This window comes from Protomyctophum bolini (genome assembly GCF_963924005.1).
Source record: "Protomyctophum bolini genome assembly, chromosome: 16".
NCBI lineage: Eukaryota > Metazoa > Chordata > Actinopteri > Myctophiformes > Myctophidae > Protomyctophum > Protomyctophum bolini.
The window spans coordinates 42,187,990-42,205,147 of record NC_137877.1 but is presented as its reverse complement, the minus strand read 5'-3'; the positions used below and the strand labels follow the sequence as shown (position 1 = coordinate 42,205,147).

The 17,158-nt window shown below is 40.3% G+C and overlaps 1 protein-coding gene across 1 annotated transcript; it reads left to right on the top strand.

The window, feature by feature from the left end:
- The first annotated feature begins 10 nt into the window (after positions 1 to 10).
- On the top strand, positions 11 to 15,789 carry LOC308330326 (E3 ubiquitin-protein ligase TRIM47-like). Its single transcript, XM_080785175.1, has 8 exons — positions 11 to 300; positions 4,188 to 4,565; positions 4,832 to 4,927; positions 5,536 to 5,769; positions 7,023 to 7,173; positions 7,581 to 7,640; positions 7,798 to 7,868; positions 15,726 to 15,789. The coding sequence occupies exons 1-8, from the start codon at positions 70 to 72 to the stop codon at positions 15,747 to 15,749; spliced, it is 1,245 nt and encodes a 414-aa protein (XP_080641301.1). The 5' UTR covers positions 11 to 69; the 3' UTR covers positions 15,750 to 15,789.
- Positions 15,790 to 17,158: the final 1,369 nt, after the last annotated feature.

Genomic DNA, 17,158 nt, shown 5'->3' with positions numbered 1-17,158 from the left:
TCCCCGTCAGAGTAAACCAAAGTGTTGTGTTGTGCTTTCTCTCAGTGTGTGAACGTGGTCGTCAGTGAAATGGCAGAACAACAACAGGGATGTGAGCAGGACCAGGACCTGCAGTTCTGCTGTACTATCTGTCTGCACATTCTGAAGGAACCAGTGGGTCTAAACTGTGGACACAGTTACTGCAGCGGCTGTATCGAGGGTCACTGGGACCACCATGACACTGGAGTCTACTGCTGTCCCCAGTGCCGAGTGAGCTTCAGTCCTAGACCCGTTTTGAAAAAGAATACCTTGCTGGCTCAGGTGAGATGACCTTACAAAGTTACAACCACACTAGCCTGGAACTCACCTATGCTTTTTATGGCATAGGCAATATATGTGCAGCTGTGCGACATGAGACTAATTACTTAGAGCGACAGAGAGAGAGAGGAGCGTGTGTGTGTACATGTGTGCGTGTGTATGTATTTTATTTTCTTTACTGCACAGCTGCCCCCCTTTGACAACTTCTAGATTTATGTACTGTTCTTAATGAACTTTTAATCTTTTAAACCAATAACCTCTTTCTTTAGGAAAGGATTCCATATAAGCCTATAGGCTTCTTCCTTTCCTTGCATTATATTTTTGTTTCTTTTATATGTTATTGTCATTTATTTGTATTATATGCTAAATAAACAAACCTAAACCTATGTCAATTTTACAAAGGTGCAGACAATCAGAAATCAGCAGAGAGTGAGCAATGTTTGCGCTACTCTATGCCGAATTGAAGTGGACTCAGACCCAGACTTTTTTTTCCTCCCTGGAAATAAAAACGTCTGGGTTTCCGAGGCTACATAACCACACAATCAGTGTTGTTTTCGTCGACTACCTATTTTCACTGACAAACAAATGGAAACTAAATGAAAACTAAGCTACGATGACTAAAACTAAGACTAAATATACTGACAATTTCGTCGACAAATAAAACTTAGACTAAAATGATAGGAAGGGACTATAGTGGACAAGCGATCCTGCAGTATAAGTCATTTTACACTTGGTTGCATGCTGAAAATAGCTGATCTACAAGCTCACAACGCGTCATGACGCGTTGTGAGCTTGTAGATCGGCTATTTTCAGCAAGTGTAAAAACACTCATTACGACGGCATCAAGACCCGCCAAAATACATTTTAGTCGACTAAATCAACTGTAGATTTAGTCGACTAAAATCCAAGTTTCAGTCCAAAGACTATGACTAAACTAAAATAGAAATTTGCTGCCAAAAACAACACTGCCACACATGAAACTCCATTTTCGGCCACAGCAGTTCTACTATGCACATGCTGTGTAGGCTATTATTTGTTCACATAGTATGTTTATGTTGATAATGATAGCCTATAGTCTATCTATGGGGAGTAATTTGTCTCGAAAGTTTTTACAAATGTTCCATGATTTACAAATGTGTTTCCAAGATTTACAAATGTGTTTACAAGATTTGCAAATGTTTTTCTATGATTTGCAAATGTTTTTCCACGATTTACAAATGTATTTCGTATTTTTACAAAAAATATATAGATTTGTGTGTGCGTTTATCCTAAAATACCATTTGTAAATCCTCAATTCTGCATGTGAATTGTAAATCTGCATTTGGCATTCCTTTTTCCTGTTGAATCATTTTGAGACAAACTACCGTATTAATAAAATTAATCAATGAATTAATCAAATGAATTAATGAATTAATCAATTTTTTCGCCAGAATGCCCCCCTGCGCCCAGCACCAGGCCAAAGCTTTTCCCTGCAGGAAACACTGGGATGGGTATGTATTCATTATGATTAATAGCAATTCATATGCCTTCATTAAGATAGTTTAGACTAGGTCTAGATTGCTCATGTTTACTTTAGACTACTTTACTTTAAGTTTAGCATTACTTTACTTCATCTTTTCTGCTTTCATGCTTATATTTTTGTCATTTTTATTATTGTGTTTTCTCGTTTATATTCTGTGTTTCCTCCTGCCTGTTCTCTGTTTTTGCCACTGATGTACAGCACTTTGGTCAACCTTGGTTGTTTTAAAATGTGCTCTATAAATAAAGTTTGATTTGATTTGATTTGATCTTTTAATGATATGCAGTAGCATTATTTTCAGTGTTACCTGCTGCAAAATGGACAACAATACATCTTGTCCTGCACTTCAATAAAATGATTAGGCCAATTACCGTCATATTATTTACATTCCACCACAAACCTTATATTTTGGTTGCTAAACCAAAAACAGTTAAAACAGTGGTTCATCAATGCATTTGGCCACAGACCCCCGGGCGGCCAGGCCCCACCTGAAAATATTTTGTGAAAGGGAGTGGGACCCCCGTTTCAAGATTTATAATAAAGTTAGTTTGAGGGGGGAAAATCCTCCAAATGGTCTAAATGTTTCTGAAAATATAGCAGATCTGCAAGCTCACAACTTGTGGCATAGCAATAGTGAGCTTGTACATTGGGGGTTAAAGTGGTTGAACTGAAATCCTTTTGCTGTGGCCTTTTTTCCAGATACTTATCATGATACTGACTGTGATATGACACTGACATGTCACTGACTGTGATACTGTACGTCATAATATTATACTGACACTTATGACCTTATTGTAAAAGCCTGGCTCCTCTCACCAAATTTGTCCTATTATTTTTGCATTGTAGGAATTGCTTAGACATCAGGTCTCGGAAATTATGACAGGGTGTCACATTCTCTCCAGTAAGCACCCCTGGATGTGGACTACCTGGAATTTGCATGTGCACAGGAAATAGTTTTCATTGATATTGTGTCACAGCATGTTCCGGTGTCCCAGGAGGTTAGAGAGGCATTAACACAATTGTGCGCACTGCAGTTCAGACCATGAGAGAGTATCAACAACATCCTCCAACACCAGTCCAACTTGAAATACAGTGGGGAACTGGACGACCAAGGATCTCAATAATGAATGAGCATCCAACTCATCTACTGGAACTTGGACTGCCATAAATCCCATAGTCTGAAGACTTCAGACTATGGGATTTATGGTAAGTCTCCCATTGGCTTAGAGGCAGCCTAGCAACGAGGCAGCCAATCACCTTTTTGAGACATTTTTACCTTGTGCTGGTTTCAGTCCCAATGCTTTGAGAAAATCCACAAGTGGCTGGAGTCACAAATGCTTTGAGAAAATCCACAAGTGGCTGGAGTCACAAATGCTTTGAGAAAATCCACAAATCATCAACTCTGACACAGAGTTGATGATTTACAAATGATATTTTATGATAAATGCGCCTGCAAGTATAAATTATTTTTTACAAATTGTCATATATTTGTAAAAATGTATTTAAATGCCAACTTAAAAGTTACACGAGACAAATTACTCCCCATAATGGTCTACATTGTTTGTCCATAAATACTAAGCATGACTTTTTTAGGTTCTCAAAGTGGGGCCTGGGGACCCCCAGGGGTCCATGAGGCAGTTAAAGGGCCATAAAAATGGGTTGATAATAGAGCATGATCACAGTCTGTTTAACCACTGTAAACGGTACATCAGCTATTTGAACATTGCAGATCTACAAGCTCACAATGCATATCTGAACACCATATGCAATGACATAATTTTTTTATGGGGGTCCCTGGCAAAAGTATTTTGAGATGGGAGGGGAGTCTGTGGACAAATGCATAATTATTAATTTGACAACTACTGGTTTAAACAGGTGCTAGTTAAGGTTTAGATGGTATTATAGCACTTTGTTCTGTTGACTAGGGTAATTTACTCTGATCTTTGACTTTGTTATAGTCACTGCACTGGTCAATCATTAAACCCCTAGTGCCCCTATTCTTGGCTTGTAAATGGTGCATTCACACACACACATTCACACACCGATGCTGGAGGAAACCATGAAAGGCACCAACCTGCACATCGGGAGCAATTTGGGGTTCAGAGTCTTGCTCAAGGACACTTTGTCACTCTACCCCTGAGCCACTAGCTGCCACCCGGGGTTGTCATTCATTTAGGGCAAACCTAGTAGTGGTTAAGAGTGTCTGCTAAATGCGTATATTGTAAGCTACATTTTTAACAAGGCTTCAGAACAAAGTTCAGAACCTGTGTTAAAATAACGTTGCGATGCATTTATCACCATGAAGCTCACAATGACTGTGTTGAATGTCTCCTGGGTGTGTGACCTCCCCTCCTCTTCTCTTTACTTCCAGCTGGTGATGAAGCTGAGCAGTGCAGGAGCTCAGCAGTCTCCTGCTGCCTCCGCTGCTCCGCTGTACGCCGCTCCAACAGACGTGGCCTGTGATTTCTGCACCGGAGCCAGACGTCGCAAAGCTCTCATGTCTTGTCTGACGTGTCTGGCCTCTTACTGTGAGACTCACCTCCAGCCTCACTACGATGCTCCTGTGTTGAAGAAGCACAAGCTGGTCCCGGCCACCGACAAACTGCAGGAGAAGATGTGCTCCAGTCATGACAAGCTGATGGAGGTGTTCTGTCGCACAGACCAACAGTCCATCTGCTATGTGTGCACCATGGAGGAACACAAGGGCCATGACACGGTGTCAGCTGCTGCAGAGAGGGCAGAGAAACGGGTACAGTAGCACCACCACCATCACTTGAAGACACAAAATACATTATTTTTTAGAGATGTTAAACAAATAGCAGATTTAAAACAAGCTCGCAGCAGGGCACAAAGCGATGCACTGTGAGCTTACATTTCAAGGACTGACAGGCTTCATCTTACGTCCATATCAGACCCGGAGAACGCTTTGTCCATATGTTTTACAGTCTATGGTCCCGACATGAAAAAGTCCACAATGTTTACAAACCAAACTGTATCTCTTCCTGCTTCTTGCAGAAACGGCTGGCGACGAGTCAGGATGAAGTCCAGCAGAAGATCCAGGAGAAGAAGAACGAGCTGAAAGACCAGACACGGGTCTTGGAGGCCCTGAACGTGAGTGGTTCTCAAAACAATTTAACCCATTCTGACCTGAGATCAGATTCTAAAAATGTCTTCTACATCCTGACAGTTTTCCATTCTGACCTGAGATCAGATTCTAAAAATGTCTACATCCTGACAGTTTTCCATTCTGACCTGAGATCAGATTCTAAAAATGTCTTCTACAGCCTGACAGTTTTCATTCTGACCTGAGATCAGATTCTAACGTACAGAAGAATGGTGGTTCTTTAACGCACTATGAGCTTGTAGATCTGCTATTTTTATATAGCTAAAACATAACGTAATGCTAACACCAAAAGGGGTTAATGTCAAGGACCCTAAAATGAGATATATCTGACCGGACCCCCATTTCAAAATATTTTATTCCAGGGACCTCCAGAAGCAAAGATTTGAGTTCAAAATTATATTTTCAAGATTTTTTTGAAAATAGCAGATCTACAAGCTCATATTGCGGCACCATGTGACATGATATGAGCTTGAAAACAGCCAACGTATAAAATATAGTGTGTGTGTGTGTGTGTGTGTGTGTGTGTGTGTGTGTGTGTGTGTGTGTGTGTGTGTGTGTGTGTGTGTGTGTGTGTGTGTGTGTGTGTGTTAAGCAGAGCTCTGCAGATGCAGCAGTGCTGGCCAGTGACAGGATCTTCAGTGAGATGATGGTCTCCATTGAGAGAAGACGTGGCGAGCTCAAACAACTGATCAGAGGTCAGCAGCAGAATGCCGTGGCTCAGACTGAGGCTCTCCTGAGACAGCTGGAACAGACCCTGGAGCAGCTGGAGAGGAGACATGCTGAGCTGGAGGAGCTGTCCAACACTGAGGACAACATCACATTCATTCAGGTTCCACACGTGGCTTTTTGACACTTTGGTTCTGAAAGAACAAATCGGCTTCATATTATTATAATTTAATGTATTACATTATAGTAGAGTACTTGATAACATGCCATTATTCATGCTGGTAGTTAATAATACTAGTATTATTATACAAATTATTACATAATCGCCTAATCACAATCATTTTAGATCATCAATTTTAGAAATCATTTTAGTGCATGATTGTTTCCATTAAAGAAAAACATGTTCCAAAACTAGCAGACCTAAATGATCAGCATAAAGAAAGAAGAAAAACAGGTGTGCTTCCTCTGGAGACTGCCCTTTGTTTAAGGCAGTGGGAGCTCAGCTTTAAAATAACTTATAACTCATAAACCAACTAAATGGAATAAGCAGCACTCCAAAATAAAATGTGTTTCATCACGTTTTAGTCTGCTCTGAAGAAGGCTCTGCCGAAACGCGTCAGCGTTCACAAATAACCCATTCTGACCTGAGATCAGATTCATACGAGGTTTCCACTGGACACACACTGGTCTGTTTAAACCATTCTGACCTGAGATCAGATTAAAAAAATGTCAGTCGTTCTTCGATTTTTCAAAAATAGCAGACCTACAAGCTCGTAGCGCGCCACTCGGTGGCGCGCTACGAGCGTGTAGATCTGCTATTTTTCAATAGATAAAGCACGACATGATGCTAACACCAAAATGGGTTCCCGTTCAGAATGGGATAAACAACAAGAACATCAGCTCAACTCTACAATATTGTGATCAATGCACTGATCTATTGATCATATTATTTTTTTATATATTTTTCTTTTATCCCACGATTTTGTAACCCATTTTTCATCCCTGTGTCAATCATCTAATGTGATCCTGGGCTCTACACACCCTCCGCCAACCTAGTCCCCATATATGGGGGACAAGGGGAGAGCAACGGACTTGAACTCATGCTTCCTTCATGCCCGAGTGTCCAAGTTGCTCCTTTACACCTGACAGGGGCGAGCTTCCCTGGTTGGATGTAGCACGCGGAAGGAACACGTTATTCCAACCAGTTCCTTTCCTCTCCATCAGGCGCCCCGGCTGGCCAGGGCGAGGCAGTTTTGTGAGGGTACCTACCTACCCTAGGGGGCACGGGGAGAACATGCAAACTCCACACAGAAAGGCCCTTTCGCCAACCCCGCCTTCGGGTATGGGCACTGATGATCATCATTGATCGTCCCTGTCTAAAGTGGTTTACTGGTCTCTCTGCTTGTCTCTCTCCAGAGTTTCCAGTCTCTCTCCAGTTCCACTGGATCTCCAGTCTCACCCAGTGTGGTCGTCGGTCCTCTGAGGTCCTTCACAGATGTGACTGATGTCGTGTCTGGTCTGAGAGACCAACTGGACAACATCCTGAAGACAACTTGGCCACAGATAGGTGAGATTTAAAAGTGTTTCTTGTTTTTCATAGTAAACATGGATGGATGAAGCCAGAAGGCAAGTGGAGATGTTTGAACTAGAACAGACTGATGGTACACATCAGTCCAGATTGGACAGTAAAATAAGAATTAAGCAACAATAATATTACTCAATGGAGAGATGAGATTATTAGTATTTGATGATCTTGAGGAGTTCTCTCTCCTGATTGGTTGACATTTGTAACCCACCTGAACATGTATTTTCTGTTTACTAAAGCAATGATTACTATCGAGCTATAATAGCTTTAACTTTTTGGAACTTCAGTTGAATCCATCCTTCAGTATGACGACGTTTACTGTTTTCTTGTGTCTCCAGTTGAATCCATCCTTCAGTATGACGACGTTTACTGTTTTCTTGTGTCTCCAGTGTGTGCAGTTGATGTTTTACATCCAGCGGAGCCTCAGACCAGGAAGGACTTCTTACAATGTGAGTCCAAGTTGAATGTTGTTTCTGAATGTTGACGTTTCAACCCGACATGTTATTTGAAGCTCAGTCTAATGAGTTCTGAGATCTGAGAGACTATAACTCTAAACACAATGAGGTTGATGAGGTTTGGATTTTCTTTTGTCGTGTGTTCTCACAGATTCCTGTCCTCTGTCTCTGGACGTGAACACAATAAACAACCATCTCTCCCTGTCAGAGGAGAAGAGGAAGGTGACTTTTACAGAACAACAACAACCTTACCCTGATAATGCAGAGAGATTTGTATGGTATCCTCGGGTGTTGTGTACAGAGGGTCTGTCTGAACGTCGTTACTGGGAGGTAGAGAGGAGTGGTGATGGGGCTCGTATAGAAGTCTGTTATAAAGACACCGACAGATGCATGGCCTTTGGAACCAATGATACATGGTGTTTACGGTGCTGTAGTGACGGCTACAGGTTCATCCACAACGGTGTTGTCACTATAGTGTCAGGGCCTGTCTCCTCCAGAGTGGGGGTGTATCTGGATCACAAGGCAGGCACCCTGTCCTTCTACAGTGTTTCTGTCACAATGACCCTCCTCTGCACAGTTAAAACCACGTTCACACAACCTCTCTATCCAGGGATAACGCTTTGGGACAACTATGGAGATACAGCAGAGCTGTGTAAGACATGGTAGACATGTTAAGAATACTGATAGCGATATTCAGTTGAACACTTTGTATTCTTAATTCTGATTGTAGTTGTTCCCTTCTTGATGAATGCATGTGTTAGAATGATGTGTCACCATCATGATCAATCAACCAATTGATTGATTTAAATGCTCATTGCATTCCTTTGCAGATCAATGGTTATTCAGTATGTCTGTTGTCTTGTTCATGTTACTGCAGAGCCCTCTGTCAGTGGTTATTCAGTATGACTAACGACTGACAGAAGACATTTTTAGAATCTGATCTCAGGTCAGAAGGGGTTCATGTTTGTGTTGCTACAAAAAGCCGATTGGTTCTCCTTTCATTGTCAATGGTAAATGTGACAAGAGTTCAGGACAAAAAAAGTTGTATATAATATATATAGCCTCAAAACAAGAAGGAAAAAACATAAAGAGCTCAAAATCCGCTGTGGGCTTGAATGGGAGGAGATGGAAGATGTGGATACACTGGAAAAAACCTACTTAAAAAATAAGCAAAATACAAGATGTATTATCATTAAAATAAGCAAAATAATCTGCCAATGGAACTAGTATATTTTAGCTTGTCAAGATTTCTTGAAATAAGATGTAATGTGGGCTATCTAGACAAAAATACAACTTGAAATTAGCGGGGAAAACTCATTGTTAGCTATATTAGCTGATAGTAAGTTATATGACTGATCAAATATTAGCTGGGAATACTCAAATTGAACATGTGTTACTAGTATTAGGACATTATTTTTGTCTCAATACAAGACATTTTGCCCAGTTTGGCAAGCCTAGTCGTTTCAATTCAGGTGTATGCATCTTATTGCAAGCTCTACAAAAGTGATATTGTCCTAGATATGAGACCCATTGTCTACTTCAAATAAGGCTGAAACAATTAAAATAAGTCTTGCATTAAACAAACAATGTTTATTTCACCCTTTATAAAATACAGCAGCAAAGCAGTGCATCACATAACTTCACAGTATTGACTGGAGCACCAATCACCCCTCGATCTAGCCATTAGCTGGACAGAGGAGGCTAGTTTTCACAACAATAATAAACATAACAATATTGCACTGTCTGGCATTAGATGCTTTACATTTTGGCTCAGTGTGTACTGAAATGAACTAAACATGTATACAATGTAACAATATTGACAATTGCAGAACATGTCATAATATGTTTATAACATTGAGGTCGTGCCTAACAAAGAACAATGGCATGTCCCTCAATACACGTAAAGTGCTTACTGTATATGTATTTAAACATTAATATAAAACACAGGCATTGCTTCAAAAGGGGAAGATTACCAAATTAAATGTAGCATACTTGTGCTAAGTTGCAGTAACACTACTTCAAACATCTGACCAATGTTAACATTGTAACTGTTGGGGATTTGAAATACTGAGGGGGGGGGGGGGGGGCACACAAGTCTACACAAAATGCTGGATTGCAGCAGCCTAGCATACAATCTGGATGGGGAGGGGGGTAACTAAAGTCCACATCCGACCATTGCTTTAGTTTTGGCCAATGAAAGCTTTCCAATCAGCCATGGCCTTCTTGTAATATGAAGTGAGGTCTCCCTCATGGATTTTGTCCAAGAGGACCTCCGTTTGTATGACAGAAAGCAGGGTGGATACACACTTGGGGTATGTAAGGTGTAAGGTATAATAGGCCATAAGGTACAAAACACCATCTGCTACCTCACATTTTGGGAGTGTGTGTACGGGCTCATCTCCTATAGCCAGGATGCAGTCTGACTCACTCACAACCAGCACAGGACAGGATAGAGGACGCTTCTTCAAGAACGCATTAGGGTCTTCTTTTTCCTTTAACACAAAACACATCCATCCATCAGGTAATGCACTTTTGTTTCAAGGATCATTTCAGTGTTTGAGGGGCGCTAGCCCCTCCTATCTACACAGGTTTGTGTTTTAAAAAATGCCATTGACAATGCAGGGAAAATGTATGTCATCTTGTTTCTAACAAACATTAGATTAAATCCCATTAACAATAAAGATAATTTAATGTTTGTGTTGGCACCGTTTGTTTTACATCACTTTACCTAATCAACATGAGTTAGACTTTAATATAGTAGCGCCACTCACTTCACACAGGTGTGATTTTTAAAACCTATAAGCCAGCTCAATTCTGATATGGTTATATGCAGGACCTTCAGCTATAACCATTTAAACACATCCGATTGAGTTGCTTTTGGTGAATAGTATACGGCAAATATACTGTAATGTTGTACACAGCTCACCTCCAGGACATGCACAAGAGCCTCACTCGCGTCCCGTAGCTTCTTGGGAGCAGCAGCCGCAGAGGGGAACAGTGATGGCAGTGCACAGAGGACCATGAGAGCCTGTTGAACTGTTGAGGAAAAGATTCCTTACATTTATACTTTGAATAAATGCACGATTATCTACAATGCATTAAACAATTGATGGGACAGCCAGGAGATTAAAAAGAAAGACAAGACACTTGCACATTAACTTGATACATGGACCCAACATCAAGTGCTTACTTTTGGTTCCCATTGGAGGTTTCATCAACTTTTTCGCCACATCATAAAACTGCACCTTCAGGCAGAAATCATTCCATCTTCCTTTCAGTTGACCAATGTAGTCGCTGTTGTTCCTGTTCAGGATGCGGCGAAGTTCCTCCATCACCTATGAAATATTGAATATATAATACAGACATTTAAATGCATCCTTTAGGAGGACATTGGCAAAACGTTTATAATTATGCCTCATCAACAATCACTTACATGTCCAATGACATTGAAGCAAGGATATGCCTCCATAATTCTGTCGTATCTGTGCTCCTCTGGAATGCAATCAGAATCAATGAATGCTCTTCTGGCTTTGAATTCCAAATCCAGGAGCTGAGAGACAGACTCGTGGTTTGGATTTTTCTTCTTGTACAACACTTGCAGGGTTCTGTAGTGTTTGGCCATGGTTGCTGGACTGTCGGAGTCAGGACTGTCGATGTCCGCTGGCTTGTTCGCTATAAAAAGGACACACAGACACCTATATTTAAAATTGCATTATGTTTATTAAAGACCTGGAGATACACTATAGAAATAAAATATACAGTACATATACAGTGTATTTGAAGATCACCTCTTTTGGCCATGGTTGCTGGACTGTCGGAGTCAGGACTGTCAATGTCCGCCGGCTTGTTGGCTATAAAACACAGACAGACACACACACACCAGCTCTATATTTAAAATTACATTCTGTTCATTAAATTCCCCTCTGAGGAGGAGTCGATAATGAGGGAAATGTCATCCGAGTAATGTGGCTCCTCAAGAGGAGGCACCTTTGGCTGCAGATGGTGCTTCTTGGAAGGTCTGCCTTCTGGAACAGTCTTTTGGGGGGATCTCACGTTCTGCAATCTTTTGTATAGCTGTCCATACACAGTGGCCTGTACAAGACAAAAGTAAAGCATTGTAATTTCCACTTAAAATACTAAACACTTTAGTCAACTGGATACATTTCACTTACCCATGTATCGTTATTGTTCAGGTCCTGCAGCATGGGGTAGTACTGGACTATTCTTCTTGCCATCGCTGTAACCTCTGGCTTTGATGGGTATCTGTCAGATTCAGCATCCCCCTTTGCCCTCAGGATTGCGATCATACTGTTCATGGTGTTACGGATGAGCCGGCATCTGAGGTCCTTGGACATTTGGCAGGTCTGCTCGTCACCCTTCTTCGCCAACTCAAAGTATTGTTTTCGGACGTGCTCAAGTTCGGTGTCTGTGTGTACTACGTAGTCTGGGAAGGAGATCTTCACAACCTTTTCAGGGGTTGTGTATTTTGCAGCTGTACATCCTCTAACAGGATTCGGAGTGGAAGTCTGTGGCAGTGGTGACTTGTTAACAGAAGTAGAACTCCCCGAGTCTTCTCTGCCAGATTCCTATGAAATAAAATATTATGAACTACTGGTAAACCAACATTTCCTTTTTACTGTGTTAAACTGCACTGACAGCATAGCACAAGTATACCATGTTTAAGCTAACCTCTAATCTAGAGGATATTGGAGTAAGTAATTACCGGTAATAATAGTTGATCATGTTTTGCATTATTATTGTGTTAGTGTTAAGCAGAACAATTCTTGTGGTATAATAAATCACTAAAGAACATACAGGTTGGTACTTAATTATTGTAGAAACTGACCTCAACACGATCATCACGACATGAACGCCAGACTGCTTTCCTCCTCAAGAAGTTTTCTGGGCCTGGGAAAAGATCCTTCAAGTCTTCACGAGTCAGGGTGCCCATCATTGCCTCACTGATGTTGGCAGCTACAGGGAAATAGGAAGAGAAATAACTGTTTATTAATAATTTGTTTTCATTAATACAACACAACTGGACCTGCAAATATTTTAGCAATAACTCTGACAAATGAGAAGTGTATATTTTATAATATCAGTGAGAGTGATTTGATCTGGTGGTCACCAGCTAACTGACTGATAATTAGGAACCAAATGGATCCTTACTGGTCCATTTGTACAGTGCTAAAACAGGTCTGTAATAAATACAACAGCACATGCAACTATGGCTTTTTATCTAAGCTAGACCCAAGAAAAAAAGACCAGATTTACAAACTCACAACGCGACCCCCATATGCTGTGATGTGAGCTTGAAGTTTTTTTTTTTACAAACAACGCGATAGCATTTAGCGCAGACACGTCAAATAAATGGATAACATTAATACGAGAGTCATGAACCATGGCTAGGATAAAATCAATAGTTATCTGATGTTGTTTAAAGATATTTGCACGCATCACCCCTTAAAGTTGACACAGCAACGTCGTCCAAGTCTTCCATGTTAGCAGAACTGGCTAGTTGGCCTGGTTAGCTCCACTTGTTGTTGGCTTCTAAACATGTGCACAATACACAATGACATTAATAACATTTTTCAAACCGCGTAATCAACTTCAAAAGTAACATTTCATGTGGTATTTAACTTACCAGAAATAACGTTTCGTTTCAAATAAGGTTTCGTTGGTGAAGTCGCAGAGAAATAAAGACGGTGTGTAAAGAAGGTGGAGGTGAACAGAATTACCTTACCGGTACAAACTACAATTTGAATTAGTGGACCCAGCTGTGTTTCATACTGACAATCAAAGGAGCCGCGTTCCGTTCGGTTGTCTTCGGCTTTCTTCGGCTCGTGGGTCGCTACCATTTAAAAAAAGTAGGGGGGTTGTAATACTAATTCATTCATAAATCAATTTAAAACGCATCGTTTACTTTATTTATGATAGCCTTATAACATATATGCATGTACATATTACGTTTTGTTGCCTGAATTCTGTGCAGTGGAACTAAAATTCAAGATAACTAAAATGGAACTGTACCCTACACTACATAGTCTGGTCGGGACCGGATATGCTCATTGCAAAGTGTAAACAACGGAACACGCATATGGTCAAAATACATTACACGCTGGAAGTGAAGGGAACCACAGACCGCGGCTTTACATCCACATTTAAGTTATTAGTATTACCCTTTTTTCTGTACAGCACTTTGGTCAACCTTGGTTGTTTTAAAACGTGCTTTATGAATAAAGTTTGATTTGATCTGACCTTACAACATCGATTAGGTGATTTAATGATGATATAAAACAAACTGTCAAAACAAATTAAATTATTTGTTAATTGGATTTAATGTTTGTTGATTGTTGATGACAAGATGATGTAAATTTTCCTTCATTGTCAATGGCGTTGACAATGAAGAACAAAAACCATTGAACAAGTCTTGTATTAAACAAATGAAATATTTATTTTCTCAACCCTTTATATTAAAAAAAATACAGCAGCAGATTATGTACAGTACACAAAGCAGTGGAGCACATCTTCAGTATACAGTATTGACTGACTGGAGCACCCTTCCCATGCTGGACAGGCCACTATATATCATTCACAACAAAAGAAACAAAACATAAAATAATATTGCATTTAATATCTGGCATTTCAAAACGTATTTGCTCACAGTGTGTACTGAATTGAAAATTCCCAAACATGTCAAGTGTGTACAGCATTGAGATCATACCTGAACATAATGACCAATTCAATACACATACAAAGTGCTTACTGTATAGCTACATATATATAAGAGTGACTTTGAGAGATGTTTCACTGTAATAATGTAAGTTAATGAGGCAATGGACCAATTGTATTAGATTGCTTGCCCACCTTTATAGTTACATCATGGCAAGGTCACTACACAACCCAAACCTCTACCAAAGTGATCTTGTCCTTACAACATTAATACAAACAGCTGACCAATATAAACAAATAGAAAATAGAAGTTCCTTACCAGGCTCAAGCCAATATTTTTGTTGATGCTGGAAATCTTGTTGATTATATGCCATTATATGCCACTACTATGTAACATTCAATAATAGAAAGTACATCCCAATTAATTATGAGCTCACAGACATCATTTCACATAGGCCTACTTTGTTGTGAGGGGAAGAAAAATCTTTCCAATAAAGATGTATTAAAAAAAAACTAAGTCTATTTCTTGAAATTAGTTGATATAAAACTTTTACAAATAGTAAACAGCTTAAAAATTAGTGATATGCCAAAATATGCTTGTTTTATCTAAAACATGACTCAATACCAGATCGTTTCAAGATTTTATGACATAGCAAGATATTCAAGTTAAACTGTATGAAAACAAGTCCCTATATCTCACAGAAATAGATGATGTATCTTATATTAAGATGATGAGGTATTTTGAATAGAAATAAGCCAGATATACTTAGTAAGATTTAGTGTTTTAGCAGTGTAGGGAGAACAGAGACCACAAAGTGACCCCGGCCACAACCTTTTGAATGGGAGGAGATGGAAGATGTGGATAGGGAGAACAGAGACCACAAAGTGACCCCGGCCACAACCTTTTGAATGGGAGGAGATGGAAGATGTGGATAGGGAGAACAGAGACCACAAAGTGACCCCGGCCACAACCTTTTTAATGGGAGGAGATGGAAGATGTGGATAGGGAGAACAGAGACCACAAAGTGACCCCGGCCACAACCTTTTGAATGGGAGGAGATGGAAGATGTGGATAGGGAGAACAGAGACCACAAAGTGACCCCGGCCACAACCTTTTTAATGGGAGGAGATGGAAGATGTGGATAGGGAGAACAGAGACCACAAAGTGACCCCGGCCACAACCTTTTGAATGGGAGGAGATGGAAGATGTGGATAGGGAGAACAGAGACCACAAAGTGACCCCGGCCACAACCTTTTTAATGGGAGGAGATGGAAGATGTGGATAGAGAGAACAGAGACCACAAAGTGACCCCGGCCACAACCTTTTGAATGGGAGGAGATGGAAGATGTGGATAGGGAGAACAGAGACCACAAAGTGACCCCGGCCACAACCTTTTTCATTTCCAGGCCCGTTATTTGTCCTGCATTTGAGCCACGTACGGACCGCCATTCGGTGACATTCAGCTTCTCGGAGCCAAAACTAAAGAATATTTGGTCATTGTATTAGAGTAGACTTTGTCTACAATTCCATGCTTTTCTTCTACATTCTCTAATTGTGTAGACTTCTTGTAACTGAAGTAATGCGGATGTTTAACAAAGATTGAACTCTTGAGAGTGTAAAATGAAACCAAATGGACCCTTAACGGGGCCCATTTGGTTTTTCATTTTACGCTCTCAAGAGTTAACCCATTCTGGACGGGAACCCCTTTTGGGTGTTTTAACTAAGCATTATGTTATAAATGGTGCATTTATATAGCGCCTTTATCCAAGGCGCTTTACATAGACTGTGCATTACATTCACCCATTCACACACACATTCACACACCTTTACATGGACTGTGCATTACATTCACCCATTCACACACCGATGGCAGCGGAAGCCATGCAAGGCACCAACCAGCACATCGGGAGCAATGTGGGGTTCAGTGTCTTGCCCAAGGACACTTCGACATGTAGACAGGAGGAGGAGCCGGGATTCGAACCGCCGACCCAGGGATAGCAGATCTACAGGCTCATAGCGTGCCACCAAGTGGCGTGCTACGAGCTTGTAGCTCTGCTATTTTTGAAAAATCGTGAAAATATTTATTTCAGAACATTGGAGTATTTAGAAGATTTTTTTTTTTAATTTTGAGGTCAGGCCTAAATGTATATTTTGCCTTTGGGGGCATAATTCTGAAATATTGAGTAAAATATGTCTAGTCTAAATTGGAGTTATTTTTTTTTGTCCGACCTATAGAACATATGTTGCAATGCAATTACAATCCCTTACACGGCTAATGCGTTACAAATGACAAACACACGTTTCTGACATATCTACTCAAGTGTACACTGTATCCATTTGTTCCATTGTCATTGATGTGAAGTTATGTGTGGAGAAAACGGTCCTGTGGTACTGTACTGAAGGCTTTCTTTGATTTCCAAACAAACGTTGAAATAACAGTTTTTTTAAATAAACTGGGGAAATGGTGTTATTTTGTGTGTCTTTGAACTGCTTAAAGCATTCCCGCCATTTTTATTTAATAACGTTTAGTCTCATACACGGGCAACTGACGGCCCGCGGGCCACATGTGGCCCCCACCTTCACTTAATGTGGCCCTCAGATTAATTTTGGAATACTGATATGTTATTGATTTCAGCTGTTTACAATTCCAACCATGACCCGCTTTAATTACACTTTAAATTAGTAGCTTGCTGAGTAGTATTACAAATAATGTCACTGTCTTTTTTTATGTCCAATATATTTGTATTTAGTTAAAATGGCTTTTCAGGATCCCAATTAAAAAGGATTACAATTCAAATAGAGCAAAAATATATTATATATATTTTTGCTACGACATGCA